Below are 17,015 nucleotides of genomic sequence, written 5' to 3'. Positions count from 1 at the left end.
CTCTCTTATCGACAGAGAGAATGGGGCTGGAATTTGTGGAGGTGTAAGACCATGTCACTTTCCAGTACTGAGCTTGAGATGTTTGAAACAGATTTGGTTTCCTATTAATTATTAATCATGCCTTTTTCTCTTTGATCCTCAGCCACTCACACCTGACCTTCACTACTATTATATCCTGGAGCTGTCGTTTTATTGGTCTTTAATGTTTTCCCAGTTCACTGATATCAAAAGAAAGGTAAGAGTGGGTATGTTGTAAAGGACTTGCAGACGGGCGTTTTTCATGACCCTTGGCAGATGGGTGTAGAGTCTCAGAAGCACCCACTTCTGTTCTCCCATCAGTACTGAATTAGTATGACTTTCGGCATTATTATAGAAGATTCTCTACTTTTGTTTGTGCTGTTCTATATTTTAATCCCATTATCTCTTCACTCTCCCCCAACCCCAAACCTAGGGTTCTTTTCTCAGTGATAAAATATAGCAATGATTCTTAACGGCATTAATTTCCTCTCAGTCTGAGTCCCAATTCCCTCTGTTGTCCAAATGAAATGAAGAGGAAAAATTGTATCTGTGACTCCTGGGAGAGAGTGAAAGCTCAGTGTTCCAGCCCTAAAGAATGAAGATTTCCCCAATTAAAGAGTTATGTAATGTCAAAATATGTCAGGAAAATACAACATTCCTAAGTGAGCTGTAACTGGCTTTCACCCTACCCTCCACTGGAGTAGCTTCTGCTCATGGTACTCTTGACCTCTTCAGTGTTAAACCCTCTCATTCTAGTTCTTATCTTATCAGCTTCTGGGCCGAATTGGTGCTTTTGGCTGTTCACTGTTGGATTGTTTGTTGTTGTTGTTTTTTCCCGTGAAGCTATTTTTTCCAGATACTCGTATTTGGATCATTTCTTCAAAGCCGTCTCTGCTGGCCTCCACTCCAGCCCCCACCCTCCTTGCTCTGCATATTTGCATGCACTAGGGTCTGATCCTAGATTACAGGATGTCATCTCCCTGGGTGATCCAGCTTACACCCTTTGGCACTATTAACAATTATATCTGTAGCAGTAACTCCCAACTGTCTCCTGTCCCAAATCTTCTCTGGGTCCCACACTTACACAAAACTAATCATAAATGAAAGTATGATGTTCTTCTTGTTATTTTATCATTTAATCCTCACCACAGTGCTAAGATCCCATCTGATCATTTATTATTTGTTTTCCTTTTATGAATGAGAAGTCTGAGCCATACATACAAAGTGTACCCAGCTGAAGACATTGTCTTCCCCTAGTCTTATTCTTCCTCCAGTAATATTTGTCACCAACAGTCATGTAAGCTAGAAGCCTTCCTTTGCTCTCCTCTTTGCCACTCCTTGTACCTACTTCTTGGTGTCACTAACACATTTAGTTTGAGTCCTATTTTGGCTTAGTCTATTACAGCAGCCTCTTAAATGGCCCTCCTTTCTAAGTAGTTATTCTTGTCTACCTGCCATCTAAGAGTTATGCTTCTCAAATCTTCAAAACAAAGCCAGACCACCTGGGGAGATCTTCAGGCTTGTCACCATGATTCCAACCCACCACTCCGTCTCTCCTCCCCCTGACACACACATATGTCTTAGTTACAAATATCGTCTCTCCACTGTTCAAACATGTTTTTTCCATGACATCTTTGTTTTTTACAAGACTTTGCCTGTGGCTGGAGTCTATCTCCCTTCACCAGACTTGGCAGGCAAAGAGCAGGCCAAGTTCATCTTTATACCTCTCGTGACTGTCAGTGCACCTGCCTGGGGTGGGGCTCAGTAAGTTTAGGGTGAATGAGTAAATGGACTCATCAGAATGTTTTCTGACTGCTAATGGATATCTTCTAAGCTTCTTTGCAAATAGTACTGTGCATTGTGATGGATTGCTATACTGTAACAAACCATTTCTTGGTTAGATCGGTAATCTGCCAAATTGCAAAATGTCCAAGTGGCAGCTGAAAAGCATTTACCTAGTACCTGCATCTCTTGCCTGGAGAATCCCAGGGACGGGGGAGCCTGGTGGGCTGCCATCTATGGGGTCGCACAGGGTCGGACACGACTGCAGCACCTTAGCAGCAGCAGCAGCAGCAGCAGCATCACCTCCCCCAGGTCTACTCCTTCCAGTCTCCTATGGCAGTGGCTTACTTGACTGGCAAATGGCTGTCTTTCCTGACAGCACGGCCTTAATGCGGAATGTGTCATCTGATTCTCAGAGGTGGATGGTTCCTGTAAGGGCTAAGGCTTATAATTGGTGGTTCCCTTACTCATTGCACCAAATGCTTTGGGTCCGTCTCTGAAAATGTGTAAAGATCTTTCAGTGATGATAAGTCAGTTAGATCTTGTCTCTCTTACACAAGGAGTCTTCTTCAATCCTGTAGTCCATAGTTGGAGAGTGATGCTCTCCACCGTGCCAGGCCTGTTGTGCATATTACTTATTTATTTTTGAAATCATTCATTTTGGGAAAAATCAAAACACAAAATTCACCATCTTAACTATTTTCAAGTGTATAGTTCAGTCGTGTCATGCGCATTCACACTGTCGTGCAGCCCGTTTCCAGAACCCCTTTCATATTGTGAAACTGACATTCCCTGCCCATTAGTCAACAAACCCCCATTCCTGCCACCTCCAAGCCCATCACTGAAAACTACCATTCTGCTTTCTGTCTCCATGAATTTGATGACTCCTTACCTCATTTAAGTGGAGTCACACCACACGTGTCCTTCTGTGACTGACATATTTCACTTAGCATAATGGCCTCAGGTTCATCCATGTTGTAGCATGTGTCGAAATGTCCTGCTTAAGGCTGAAGAATGCAGATTGTATTTTCTTTTGAGGAGAATGTTTCCAGGTAGTCACAGAAAACACTTGTATAACAAAGAAGGAGTTTTGACTGTTCTTCCCATCTTCTAATTGAGAAAATTGATGTACAGTGAATTTTCAAGGCTGTACAGTGTGGGGATAAATTAGAGCCCAAGTTTACCAGGCACAGTCCCGTGATTCCTCACAGATGGGCCATTGGATGTGTCTACACATCTCGTGTTGACTTGCCCCTCCATGCTCCTGACATTAGAGGCAATATGCCTTCTGCCATTCTTTGCCATTTTATTTGTTCCTCTTTTGCTTCATGACAATTAGGAATGCCATCTTGGGTCAGAGATGAATGGAAGCAAAACTGACTGTTAGTTGGCCCCCAGGAGCCTAGTCCTCGGGAGACGTTGCTGCATCAAGTCACCAAACCACTTCCTCTTGCTTGAGCTTCCTCAGCATGCATGCACCATATCTTTTCACTGAGCCAAGAGGACTCACAGAGGCTTCATTATCTTATGATAAATTACCATTTTCTTAATAGTAATTATAAGTGGATTCATTTGAGGGGCTAAAGTGTATCATTTTGTATGCTTTTCACTTATCTTGCATCAGTGCAGAGAAAGCCTACAAAAAGGGGCATTTTATAGTGAGGTCCATGAAAATGGAATTTATTCAGGCCTGTACGTGTTGTCAATGTTGCTAAATTAATAATATATACATTTTCTGGTCAATGCTGTAGCTTACTGTGGCCATCTGGCTCCTCTTCCTTCTCCCCTTGGTCAGAGTACCTTTGAACATTCCTGGTGCAGCTGGCTTAGTCTTGTTTCTTGTACAAAATGGGAATTTGGCTACTACCATATGTGCTTGTTACTCTGCACAGATTTTAATAAGGAAGGCCTTCTGTGCGTGGCTATCTCTCATTAGTGAGTTGCTCATTAATCCTTCCCTTTTTCCTTCAAACCGTGGCTACAGCCAGTGCAGATCCTTGGGGGTTCCCACCTCACTTCCCTCCCACCTGAAAGACCTGCCATTCCAGCCATCAGCAAGGACTTCTGGTATATTCTGTTGCCAAATACATCCCCACCTTCTATATTGCAACTGTTAACTAAGCCCTCACCCTCTAAAAACAACCCTCCTCCTAATTATAGAATAGAGCTGTTTGAAGACACCCATTGACACCCATGATAATCAATTTCTGAGGTCTGTACATATAGTGGTTAAATAGAAAGGTTATAAAAATATTTCTTTACTTGCCCTATCAAATAACAATGAACTTGAACAACCGTTTTCAAATAGGGACCAGAATTTATAAATGTTTGATCTAAATGCATGCCCCCAGCTGTTAGAATCAATACCTTAAAATGTGAGGTTCAGAAATAACTCTTTGGGACTTAATTGGTTCACAAGTCTTTCTAAAAATGGCTTTTATATTCACAAACTCTCCCCCTCTAGAAATGTCCTAGTATTGCCATCTTTTTTTTTTTTTTTTTAATTGCTCTGTTGCCAAGCAGAATCTGGAGTTTAAAAATGATTGGAGAACTTTCGTCTCTATGGTGACAGAACACCTTGCCTCTCTTGGTCATCTCCAGGGTTGGTACTTATTTGGTCAGTGATGACATACATGCTATTAATATTCCCAGAGAAAAGGTGCTAGTCAAGAGGCAGTCATTTGGTATAATGGACTCATAATTTAAGTATTCTATTGTATGATACCAAGATATGTGTATCTTTTTGAGGATTTTTTCCTTCCTTCTTTCTTCTTCTGCCCATTCTGCTCTCCTTCCCTTCCTTTTTGCTTTTCTTCTTTTGTTAAAAAAAAAAATCATTAAGGTACCTTATTAAAAAAAACAACAGGTATATTCTTGGTATTCAATATTGTTTGAATCACCTTTTATTTCCCAAGGCTTAATTTTTATTAAGATTCTGTTTTCCAGCACCTGTTCACAATAAGTATTTCTCCTGTGCATCTAAATTTTCTAACGGAAGTTGATAAATATGACCACGTTGGAGCTCAGAACAGCTTGCTGGTGTGCAAGCCTTGTGTCGCTGTTAACTAGGCTGCTGTTTGGGTTGACGGCCTGGGCCCTCGGCCAATGAACCTTGCTTGTGTTTAGAGTGCTTTGCAAAAAATCACCCATGGCTGAGTTCCAGGACCCAGCTGGTGAAATCAACTTATTGCTCTTTTGGTCTTTAACCTGAGAGAAAAAGTACATCTCATGAAAGATCCCTGACAGAGAGAGGTGATGATGATGAAGTTTAGTGAGAAACTTACTGAGAAGCTTGTGTTTGCTGTTTGGTAACTTTTGTGGGAAATTACTGGTATCTATTGCTTTGAGTACTTTAGATGCCTTGTGGGGGCCTGCCATGCTCCAGGTCTTTCCTGTTTCAGTTAGCTTTAGGATTTAAAAAAAAAGCATGTTTTAATCTTTTATTAAGGAAGCAGTATGGCATAGAATTAAATAAAACAATGTCCATGAAACCATATATCTTATACAATGCTTGACAGAACTCAGAGCAGTACCCAGCACATAATGACTAAAATTTGGTTGAATCAAAGCATAGTGCTAGGACCCAAAACAAATCAAAAAACCTCCTGAACTAGTGGTCACAAATTTTTCTACTTTTGATCAGTTAAAATGAGCAGAAATCATTAGGAAAAGGAGTTAACTTAAAGTTGCCAACCTTTTACTTTTCCTGGTAAGGAAATTACTTCATAAAAGAAAGGACATCTTAACATTTTAAAAGAGAAAAGATACCTTGTGAAAAAAAAAAAAAGGACAATCCTTTCTATTTATAATTATGAAAAGTTTTTATCTCTCTCATTTTGCTTAAGATTGGGGAAAATTATGGGTTATGTGTCTTCTTAGAGGTTGAAGGCATGGGCTTTGGAGTCCTTCTACCTCCCCAGCACCTCTCCTAATTTGGTGTGACCTTGAGCAATGTAGCTTACCTCTCTGTGCCTTTGTGTCCTGATCTAAAGAATAGAGTTCATATAACCTACCTCATGGGAGTGTTAGGAGCATAGATAAGTGACACAAGCTGTTGAAACAGTACATGGCACATAAAAAAGGCTCCATAAATGTTGGCTATTACTGTAATCGTCAATGTGACTCACCAAATATTGCCAACTCTCTACTCTCAAGCACATACTTGAGGATGGTGCACTCAGCCACGGTACACTCAGCCATGCCCCTTCTTGTGGTTGGATATGACCAGATGGCTGGTAGGCTATGAGCAGAACTGACTTAGTCAATGATGTAATGGAATTGCTAGAGTGAGACCCACTAGAGTCTCTTTTCCCTCTAGCATGATGGGGCTTCCTGGTAGCTCAGATGGTAAAGAATCTGCCTGCAGTACCGGAGACCCAGGTTCGAACCCTGGGTCAGGAAGATCCCTTGGAGAAGGGAATGGCTACCCACTCCAAGTACTCCAAGTATTCTTGCCTGGAAAGTCCCATGGACAGAAGAGCCTGGGGAGCTACAGTCCGTGGAGTTGCAAAGTCAGACACAACTGAGAGACTAACCACTTTCACTTTCATAGTAATTGATAACCTTTGAGATAGAGGCTGCTCCATCTGGGTCCCTAAGTTTGAGATAGAGGCTGCTCCATCTGGGTCCCTAAGTGATGGCAATAAACAGAGTGCCCCCTGCCCAGCTAGTTGGTAACATACAATAGAATAAGACATAAACTTTTGTTATAAACCACTGAGATTTTAAGGGTTTCATTATTGCCACATAATCTAGTTTATCCTAACTGGCACAGCTACTATTAATAATCTGGCTGATTATCACCTCCTAGAACAGTATTTGGAAATCGTTTGTAAAGATAGCAGTTCTCAAAGTGTGGTCTTCAGACACCTAGAGATTCCTGAGACCCTTTCAGAAGAGCTACAACATCAAAAGTGAAATCATAATAATGCTGGGATGTCACTTACCTTTCTCACTGCATTGAACTTTACACTGATCGTGCAAAAGTAATGGCAAAGTTGCTAGCAGTGGTACCAAACAGTGTGAGTAGTAGCTTTTGTATTCTTCTCTGCCACGTGCTTGCAGGAAGGAAAAGTGTCAGTTTTACTTGAGAATGCTCTTGTTGAATTAGTAAAAAGTGTTAATTTATTAAATCTCTAATTCTTGAGTGTACATTTAATTTTTTTTATTTTGTCTGATGAAATGGGAAGGAGCCAGGAAGAGCTTCTGCTGCAGAACAACATCCAGTGTGTCTCAAGAAAAGTCACACGTGGTTAGTGTTTTCCACTGAGGGCTGTGCTGGTTGCTTTTTCCCCCAAAAATCTAATTTTTACTTGAAAGAATGACAAACTATAGTTATTCCATTGTGTGCATTTGGTAAACACATTACTGAAAATGCACAGAGTGAACTTATTGAGGTGTTTCAAGTAAAACCATTGACATTATTTGTTGTCAATGATAAAACTCAAACTTTCAAGAAATTAGATTTTTTAGAAGACTTGTGTCCACCAGAAAAAGCTCTATTGCATCTCAATACTTAAAGACTTTTCTCAGGAGATTGGTAGTGATGACAATAAATGTGATTTTTAACACAGTGTGCAAAAATATGTTTCTTTAACTCCATGAGCCAATGTTTTACAAATGATGCATGATGCTCTGAAAATATGCGTGAGTGAAAGATCCATTCAAAGGTCAAGACAGACCAAAAGATTTTATGTAACAGAACATGAAAATTTTATTGATATAATTTTAAATTCCATATTGCAACTAACCTTTAAGAATGTCCCTCTTGTCAAGGTTTGGAATATCAAGGAAGAATATCCATAACTATCTGAAAAAGACTATTAAGATACTTCTCCCATTTCCAACTGTGTGGTACCAGATTTTCTTTACATACTTTAACCAAAATAACTGGGCAACAGATTGAATATATATGCCATGATGAAATCCAGCATGAGATAGGCATCAAAGAGATTTGCAATCATGTAAAACCAAGGAGATCCAACCAGTCCATTCTGAAGGAGATCAGCCCTGGGATTTCTTTGGAAGGAATGATGCTCAAGCTGAAACTCCAGTACTTTGGCCACCTCATGCGAAGAGCTGACTCATTGGAAAAGACTCTGATGCTGGGAGGGATTGGAGGCAGGAGGAAGAGGGGACGACAGAGGGTGAGATGGCTGGATGGCATCACCGACTCGATGGACGTGAGTTTGAGTGAACTCCAGGAGATGGTCATGGACAGGGAGGCCTGGCGTGCTGGGGTCTCAAAGAACCCCTGGCGATTCATGGAGTCGCAAAGAGTCGGACACAACTGAGCGACTGAACTGAACTGAACTGAACTGAAAACAATTCCACTCTGTTCATTATATTTAAAAAATTTTGGAAAATGTGGTTATTTTTTATAAATATATTTATCTTAATTAACATAGTGGATTTTATTTAAAATAAATTAATAAGCATGTTTTACATGTTTTTAAATTTTTCCCAGTCTTCATGTCCAGTGTGGTAAATACTGATAGATATGACCCACATAAACAATTTTTGGTGTCCTCAGTAATTTTCAAGAATATGCTCCTGACACCAAAACATTTAAGAATTGCTCATCTAGATTATTTTTATTCTTTTTAAGAAAACATCTCTTTATTTTATTTATTTATTTTGGCTGTGCTGTGGAGCATGCGGGATCTTACTTCCCAGACCAGAAATGGAACCAGTGCCCCCTGCATTGGGAGCACAGAGTCTTAACCAGTTAACCACCGGACCACCAGGAGTGTCCCTAGATTATTTTTAAGTCTTTCCTAAGGATATGACAGCGTATTAAAAAGCAGAGACATTACTTTGCCAACAAAGATCTGTATAGTCATAGCAATGGTTTTTCCAATAGTCATGTACAGATGTGAGAGTTGGACCATAAAGAAGATTGAGTGCCGAAGAATTGATGCTTTCGAACTGTGGTGTTGGAGAAGACTCTTCAGAGTCCCTTGGACTGCAGGGAGATCAAACCAGTCCATCCTAAAGGAAATCAGTCCTGAATATTCATCGGAAGGACTGATGCTGAAGCTGAAGCTCTAATACCTTGGCCACCTTGATGCAAACAGCTGACTTATTGGAAAAGACCCTGATGCTGGGAAAGATGGAAGGCAGGAGGAGAAGGGGGCAACAGAGGATGAGACGGTTGGATGGCATCACCGACTTAATGGACATGAGTTTGAGCAAGCTCCAGGAGGTGGTGAAGGACAGGGAAGCCTGGCGTGCTGCAGTCCATGCGGTCGCAAAGATTCTGACATGACTGAGTGACTGAACAACGAACAACAAGGATATGACTTTCGGATCATGCCTCAGATTGTATCAGCATCTCCTCTCTTTGCTGGAAAGGCTGAAATCACACCAGATGACACCTGATTGTCCTGAGAGGGTGGAGGATGATGTAGAATTCTCCCTGGGTGACCTCAGTGCTGCTCCTTATAGACACTGGCAGGCAGACCACTTAACCACTCTTTCACAGAGGCTCCAAGTTGTGCTTTTGTGTGTTCAGTTATGACTGGAGTAGCAAGATCCTGCCCTCCAAGCTTAGGTTTCTTCCAAGGCAGGTACTGCTGACTCTGAGGGCTCTTTCTGTTTCTTTCTCACTGCAGTGACTTCAGAATCAAAGAAGGGAAGAAGAGGCAGCTCATTTTAGTAAGCCACCACTGGTGATCAAAGCATTTCAACCCAGGGCTGTGTGCAGGCTGGTGGGAGAACAATAGAATAGTCTTGTCTGGGGTGGGCGGGAGGAGGGGATGTCTTATGGGGCAATTTTATGAAATTTTATTCAAAATTAGTAGCTAGTTCCAGCAATCAAACTCCCAAGCACCTTGCCAGAGGAGAGGCTCTTAAGCATCTTTAAATCTCACAGTTAGATGACCAGCCCGGTGACAGCCCTGGGGCATCGTGGTGGCATCGACTGCTGTCCAAGGATGAGAAGTGACAGCAGGAAAGGGCCACAGCATTGCCACATTACAGAGAGACCTACACCCAGGACCAACACAGTGCTGTTGCTCCAGGGCTCGGGGTCCTTAAGTCCAGGCCCTCAGGGATCCAACCCCCCCTTGAGAGATGCCACTGACATTTGGAAAGCATCACTTCATTGGTGCATGGGTGGTTCAGTGGTAGAAGTCTTGCCTGCCACTCAGGAGGTCCGATTTCTTTTCCTGGCCCATGCAGCCGCAGTGTCCCCTTTTGGGGGGCTTCCCTGATAGCTCAGTTGGTAAAGAATGCACCTGCAATGCAGGAGACTCCGTTTCGATTCATGGGTCAGCAAGATGCCTTGGAGAAGGGATAGTCTCCCCACTCCAGTATTCTTGGACTTCCCTTGTGGCTCAGCTGGTAAAGAATTCACCTGCAGTGTGAGAGACCTGGGTTCAATCCCTGGGTTGGGAAGATCCCCTGGAGAAGGGAAAGGCTACCCACTCCAGTATTCTGGCCTGGACAATTCCATGGACTGAATAGTCCAAGGGGCCGAAAAGAGTCAGACACAACTGAGTGAGTTTCACTTTCACTTTCATTAGGAGATTTCATTCTGCTTCCCCTGGAGAGTTTCCCATAAGTCATCCTAGGAGTCTTGGGAAAGCGTCTACTTTGGCTTACTATCTATCTGTTATCTATCTATCTAAGAATCTCCCTGACTCAGTGAATTCCCTCCATTTCTATCCCCTTAAATATAAACAGACCCATGACATATCCTCTCCTTTGGCCTCCCAAGAAAAGGCACCTCTTCCACTCATGGCTAATCCTCCCCTTTGCTCTTTATCCCCTTCTCTTCCTGTCCCCTAGAAGTGACCTTGCTCTGTGTAATAGGCTCCCACTTACCTGTGTTTTCAGAAGGGTCCTCCCCCTCTGCCACCTTCCTTTTTTTCGTCTTTCCTTGATCTCCTGTTTCTGAGAAGCAGTCCACTGTGATGGGAGCCTGACCTCTCCAGTCACACAGAACTAGATGCTGGTGTGCCTCCAGCCTGTCCTTACCATATGACTCTGGAGAAATCTCACGGCTTCTCCGTGGCTCAGTTTCTTTATAAAATGGCATTCAAACAGTACTTGCCTTATGGCATTGTTGGGAATAAATCACCATGTCCTAACCTTCTGAAACCTGAGAATTACTAGGCAAGTCTCAGGGTGGATAGAAGTTCACCAGATACTCAAATGGGAGTGGGGCTTGGAGAAAAGAAGAGAAAATACAAAGCCTTCCAGCCGGGAAAAATCCCTGAAGGGCCAGACTACTGATGGGGGCAGGGAAGGTGACAGGTGAGTTTTGCAGGTAGAGTCCTGCCTGTTGGTGAAGGCAGGTGGGGAGTTCAGGCAGTGGAAGGAAGAGGAATTAGAAGAGAGACAGTAAGGCTGATGATAATAAGAAGAGTTTCCCTGAACCCCTCCTGACAACTTACAGCATCATCCCAGCTTGGCTGACCTAGAGGAGACTTTTTCTTCTTCCATTCGAAGCACCAAATTGAGACCTGATTTGTCATTTAGAACCTCCAGGGTTTGAAGGAGGAGATGGCAACCCACTCCAGTAGTCTTGCCTGGAGACTCCCAGGGACGGAGGAGCCTGGGGGGCTACAGTCAATGGGGTCGCAGAGTCAGACACAACCTAACACATGGCACAGGCTTTACAGAAAATGTGAGGATGATGGCTTTTGAGTTCTGGGATGGCTGATTTTAGTTGAGTCCAATCTGCCCCCTACTGACCGTTCTGGATGTTTCCAACCTGAATGAGCTTATTTGATGTCCAGTGCTGGCCCTCGCCTTGGTCCACTGTGTTATTTCCCACACCCCACCCTCATGCCAGATAAAAAGGAGAGCAAAATCTGTTAACTTGCACATCACTTAAGACTGTTACGTTGGGTGTATTTTAAATGTCCCAGAAGTGACCCTTCTAGCATGAAAAGCTGTACAAATTAGTGCGGCTGGACCAAGAATAATTTCAACTGCACCCAGAAGATGGATATTTTGGCTTCTAACTACTGGCGCCTGTAATTTGGCAATACTTGTAGTGATGGAGAACATCTCAATACCCAAAATTCAATGAGAAAAAAGATATGTGTGTATGATTAAGAAAAATACCTACGTCACTTGAAAGCAGAGTGCATCTGGAGAGCATACTTTGGAGGGGAAGAGAGGTAGAAAGCAGGGAGGACTCAGGGAGTTTCAGATGAAGTTCCAGGCTCTGGCCAGGCATAGTGGGAGGGAAGCAGTGGCCCTATCTTGTTGCTTTCTGTTGTGCAAATAAAATTTTATTGCATCTTTTTCCTCAGTAATAAAATCAATTAAAGATTAAATATTAACTAAATAATTCAAAGTACATGAGATTATGAGTTCTTGATCTTAAAATGGTGCTGTCTTTGTTACACAGGAGAAAGATTGGGTAAACACTGCTGATACAGCAGTTCTTTATTTCATTTAAGTGTGTTCCCAGAAGCTCTGAAGTAATGGCACATGTTGCGGTAGAGAGACTAATGTTGCATCCAGGACAGCTCTTGTTTTCACAAAAGCTTAAGCTTTTCAAAAGCTCTTAAAGTTGTAGTTATAATTTATCATGAGGATTTTGATGGAGATATCTGCCAAAACTGTTTTTTTTAATAATTTATCTGAATTTTGAAAGTAATACTGAATGGGTTGCTTCAGAACAGCTGTGAAAATTAAACCCCTTATTTATTCTTTATCTAAAGAAAATGTGATGAAGCCAGCCATGAGCCTATGCGATTGTGATATCTCAAATTACAAGACTGTTTTACATATTACGCTGTTTGATGTGGTTCTAAGGCGGAGGTTATCAAAATTTTTTCTAAAGGGCCAGCTAGTAAATATTTTAAACTTGAGAGCGGTACAGTCTCCATTGCAACTATTTAACTCTACCACTATAGCAAGAACACTGCCATAAACAGTGATTAAACAAATGGATGTTGCTGTGTTCTAATAAAGTATTATTTACAAAAACAAATAAGGAACAGATTCGGCCTGGAGTCTGTAGTTTGTCTTTCTCTGCTCTAAAGTTGAGTCACTTGGATATGCCTATTTGGTGAAGAGTGAGGATGTCAGCTTTAAGAATGGCAGAGAGAGATATTCACATCATATCAGCACATGTTTTTAAAAACGTTTCAATACTAACAATAGCAAGCTTAAAATCTTTAACCAATTAATTTCTTAGCACTTGCTATTTTTATAATGATGTTTGTATGAGACAGTTATCTCCCTCAAGGACCTAAATCTGTATATATTTAGTCCCAAAAGTGAAAAATCTAGTCTATTGGGGAAAAAGTGTAGAAATAAATTTGTGTCTAGATTTTGTGTGAATAAGGTTTTATTCATGGATTGATATCAGAGATGGGCTAATTGAATCATTCCTGCAGGACTCTACCTCTTTATAATTAAACAAACATTATCCAAACAAATCACATTTTTTCATCCATTTCCACATTTTCCCATAAATATTTACACTAGAGTAGAGGCTATACATAATAATGAAAGTGAATTTCAACTACAATTTTTGAAGAACTTTGTTATTTGAAATACCCTTCTTTAAGTGGCACATTTAACCAGTTCTCTTTCAGTTCAGTTTTGTTGCTCAGTCATGTCCGACTCTTTGCGACCCCATGAATCGCAGCACACCAGGCCTCCCTGTACATCACCAACTCCCGGAGTTCTCTCAGACTCATGTCCATTGAGTCGGTGATGCCATCCAGCCATCTTATCCTCTGTTGTCCCCTTCTCCTCCTCCTGCCCCCAATCCCTCCCAGCATCAGAGTCTCTTCCAATGAGTCCACTCTTCGCATGAGGTGGCCAAAGTACTGGAGTTTCAGCTTTAGCATCATTCCCTCCAAAGAAATCCCAGGGCTGATCTCCTTCAGAATGGATCTCCCTGCAGTCCAAGGGACTCTCAAGAGTCTTCTCCAACGCCACAGTTCAAAAGCATCAATTCTTCAGCGCTCAGCTTTCTTCACAGTCCAACTCTCACATCCATACGTGGCCACTTGACTAGACGGACCTTTGTTGGCAAAGTAATATCTCTGCTTTTGAATATGCTATCTAGGTGGTCATAACTTTCCTTCCAAGGAGTAAGGGTCTTTTAATTTCATGGCTGCAGTCATCATCTGCAGTGATTTAACTCAAGGCCAGCTAGAAATATAATAACCAAGTAAATTGTGAGAGGTTGCAGATACCCCAAAGGTTGACCTTTACATTTACATACATTATGTGAACTTCTTACATCATGGGCTGGTAACAGAAAGGTATAATTTACAAGTTGCCTAATATGGGCAAATCAGAATTAACAGATTTTTATAAATCACTCTGAATGTTCTTTTATTTCAGTCATTGTCTTTACAACCTAGACAGTTAGTATTCTGTTTCTTTGCTTTTTAAGAGAAATATAGATAGATATACAGAGAAGACAATGGCACCCACTCCAGTACTCTTGCCTGGAAAATCCCATGGATGGAGGAGCCTGGTGGGCTGCAGTCTATGGGGTCACGAAGAGTTGGACACAACTGAGCGACTTCACTTTCACTTTTCACTTTCATGCCTTGGAGAAGGAAATGGCAGCCCACTCCAGTGTTCTTGCCTGGAGAATCCCAGGGATGGGGTTCCTGGTGGGCTGCCTTCTATGGGGTTGCACAGAGTCGGACACGACTGAAGCGACTTAGCAACAGCAGCAGCAGCAGATAGATATGTTAATATATCAATATATATATATTCATGCATAGGACTTCAGCTATCCATAACCAAAGTTTGAGTATCTATTATATCTTCATATTCACTCAATGGGAAAAGTGTTTAACTATGATTGTTCTTGGCACGTGTAAGTTTTGTCCGAAGTTCACACACTCCATGTGTGTTCATTCTGGAGTGAAGGTGGAGCCTGGGTGGCCACTCTTCCCCTATATGATGCCAACTTACAGGCTTGAAGCCCACTTTCTGCACAACTGTATTGCTCCCCAACATTCTGAGCTTTATTCCCAGGTTCCACGATCCCAAGAGAAGAGATGGGGAAACTATTGTTGATCTCTAGAAAAAAAGAACATGCTACTCTGTTAACAACCCTATTAATTTCTTTGTACCTGAAGACTCAAATAGGAAAACTATTTAAAAAAAAAATAGAAATGAGATATTTGTATTATTGCTATAGTGGCCGTAAAATGAAATCAGCTTCAAATTATGTTTCTTTCATTCTGTTTCTTAGAGAGTTTGAAAATCTGCTAAGTGGGTAACATGGCCTGATTCCTACCCCTGGGTCAGGGAGATCCCCTGGCAAAGGAGTTGGCAACCCTCTCCAGTATTCTTGCCTGGAAAATCCCGTGGAAAGAGAAGCTTGGCAGTCTACAATCCATGAGGTTGCAAAGATTGGACATGACTGAACAACTAAACAACAACAATTCATGAGTTAGAGTATTTTTATTAATGGTATTTGTTTAATTTGGGAAAGCTGCATCGGTCATTTGCATCCCAGAGAGAAGAGCCTTTTCTTTGTCTTGCACTTTAGTGGTATTTCATATTTTTCACCACCCATGCACATCTGAATTAACCATCACTTAATATCTTGATCTTAACTTTTTTTTGAGAAGCTTCACCAATGCTTTTCTTTATTTGTTGCAAAGATTATTCCCAAAAGAAACTGCATAAAATTGTTAATACTTTAGCCAGCAAACAGGAATTTAGAAAACAAGCTTCTTGTTTGTAGTGGAAGTTTTCTTAATAAGAAATGAGTTAATTTTGCTTTCATAAGAATATGTACATCGATGTGAATTTATGTGTTTTCTGAAAACAGTATGATCTCGAAGCCTTGTTCGTTCAGCCTGACCACTGCAAATGGAGTTCCATCATATAGAACATCAGACTTCGGTCCCTGTGGCCCTTTGGTGCTAATATTTTGTTGTGCAGAGAATTCCCCTGGAGAACTGAGTTAAGGATGCCCGTTCTCGTTCTACTAATAACAGTTGGGGATGGATCCCAAGTACCTAGAAGTTTATCTGCACCTACAAGTTTCTGAAGTGGAAGCTACACAAAATAGGCTGAGACTCTGTTCTGGGTTCTCTAAATGCCATTCAGAAATGTAATATGGAAAAAAACCCAATGTTTTCTTCCCAGCTTCTGGCTTTTCCTTCAGTTTCTTTGTTTTAGTCTTATTCTAATTGTACTTGAGTCAAGACCATATCTATATTTTTTCCTAACTCTGATAATTACCACAGGAGAAGCCACTAGAATGAGGGCGGGGGTTGAGGTAAATATCATGCAGGGAATGTAGAAGGAGCCCTTGACAATGGCTATGAATATGCCCAGAAACAACATGACAGAACAGTAGGAGGTTGGGGACCACTGATGCAGGTAGCCAGGCCAGTCTGTTTAAAATAAGGGCTTTGGGCTCTGTCTTCAGTATGAAGGCCAACAAGAAATCACAGTCTCTCTACCTAATTGATGCTACCAAAAATGGAAGAAACATTCTTAACCTAAATGCTAAGTTTCCTGCAGCTTGCCTGCGTCTACATATATTAACACACCAGTTACTTTCAGCAGTAATAAACAAGAGGATGGGAGTTTGCCACAATGTGTTGATAAAGTCTAAATTGACAATTTGTTTAAAAACTGTTATTTGTACCAGATTCACTACCTATTCAGAAAAATGTCACAGTGAGGGGATGAGAGTAACACACAAAATAATGGTTGCATGGCTTTTATTAAAGGTATTTCATTGTGTATAATGCTTTCTGAAGCACAAATGTAAAAGACAAAATCCATTATTCATGCTTTTTATATTCATACAGATATGACAGTATAATGAAAATTCGTCTTCTGCTGTGAGCATAGCTCTGAGCCCCTCAGTAATAAATGTTTTCTAGGACCAGGTTATTTATATGCAAAAATCATCTTCACAGAGCAAACTTTGTCTGAAAAACAAGTCTCTTGTTTTTAGGGCAACCTTGCTATATTGCCAAGGGCATTGTTTTATTTATTGACATTTATATCAGATACATATTAGGAAACTTAATTATAAAATGGCCCTAATCCTCCATAAGGTTTTAATCAATTTATATTCATTTTAAAATTAAATCGAGAAAACCTCTTCTCTTTCAGTGAATCAAGAGCAATCATTCAGGGCTAAACAATGGGAAATGTGGAAAGTATTGTTCTGGTTAGGTACTCAACTAGCTAGATTTTAAAATCTATGTATTCAGCATGGGTGAATATAAACTCACTGAACTGTTGAATTA

The 17,015-nt window shown here is 41.2% G+C and overlaps 1 protein-coding gene across 3 annotated transcripts in view; it reads left to right on the top strand.

Moving 5' to 3' along the window:
- The window catches only part of CERS6 (ceramide synthase 6), a 359,026-nt gene that overhangs the window by 273,480 nt on the left and 68,531 nt on the right, over positions 1 to 17,015 (top strand). For all 3 annotated transcript variants that reach the window (XM_024978054.2, XM_024978051.2, NM_001193132.1), the window contains exon 6: positions 143 to 235. In XM_024978054.2, the coding sequence (XP_024833822.1) occupies positions 143 to 235 (93 nt within the window). The remainder of the gene's footprint in view (positions 1 to 142; positions 236 to 17,015) is intronic.

The sequence above is a fragment of the Bos taurus genome, chromosome 2 (assembly GCF_002263795.3).
Source record: "Bos taurus isolate L1 Dominette 01449 registration number 42190680 breed Hereford chromosome 2, ARS-UCD2.0, whole genome shotgun sequence".
NCBI lineage: Eukaryota > Metazoa > Chordata > Mammalia > Artiodactyla > Bovidae > Bos > Bos taurus.
Note: the sequence above shows the minus strand (reverse complement) of the source record. Positions and strands in the feature narration are given on the sequence as shown.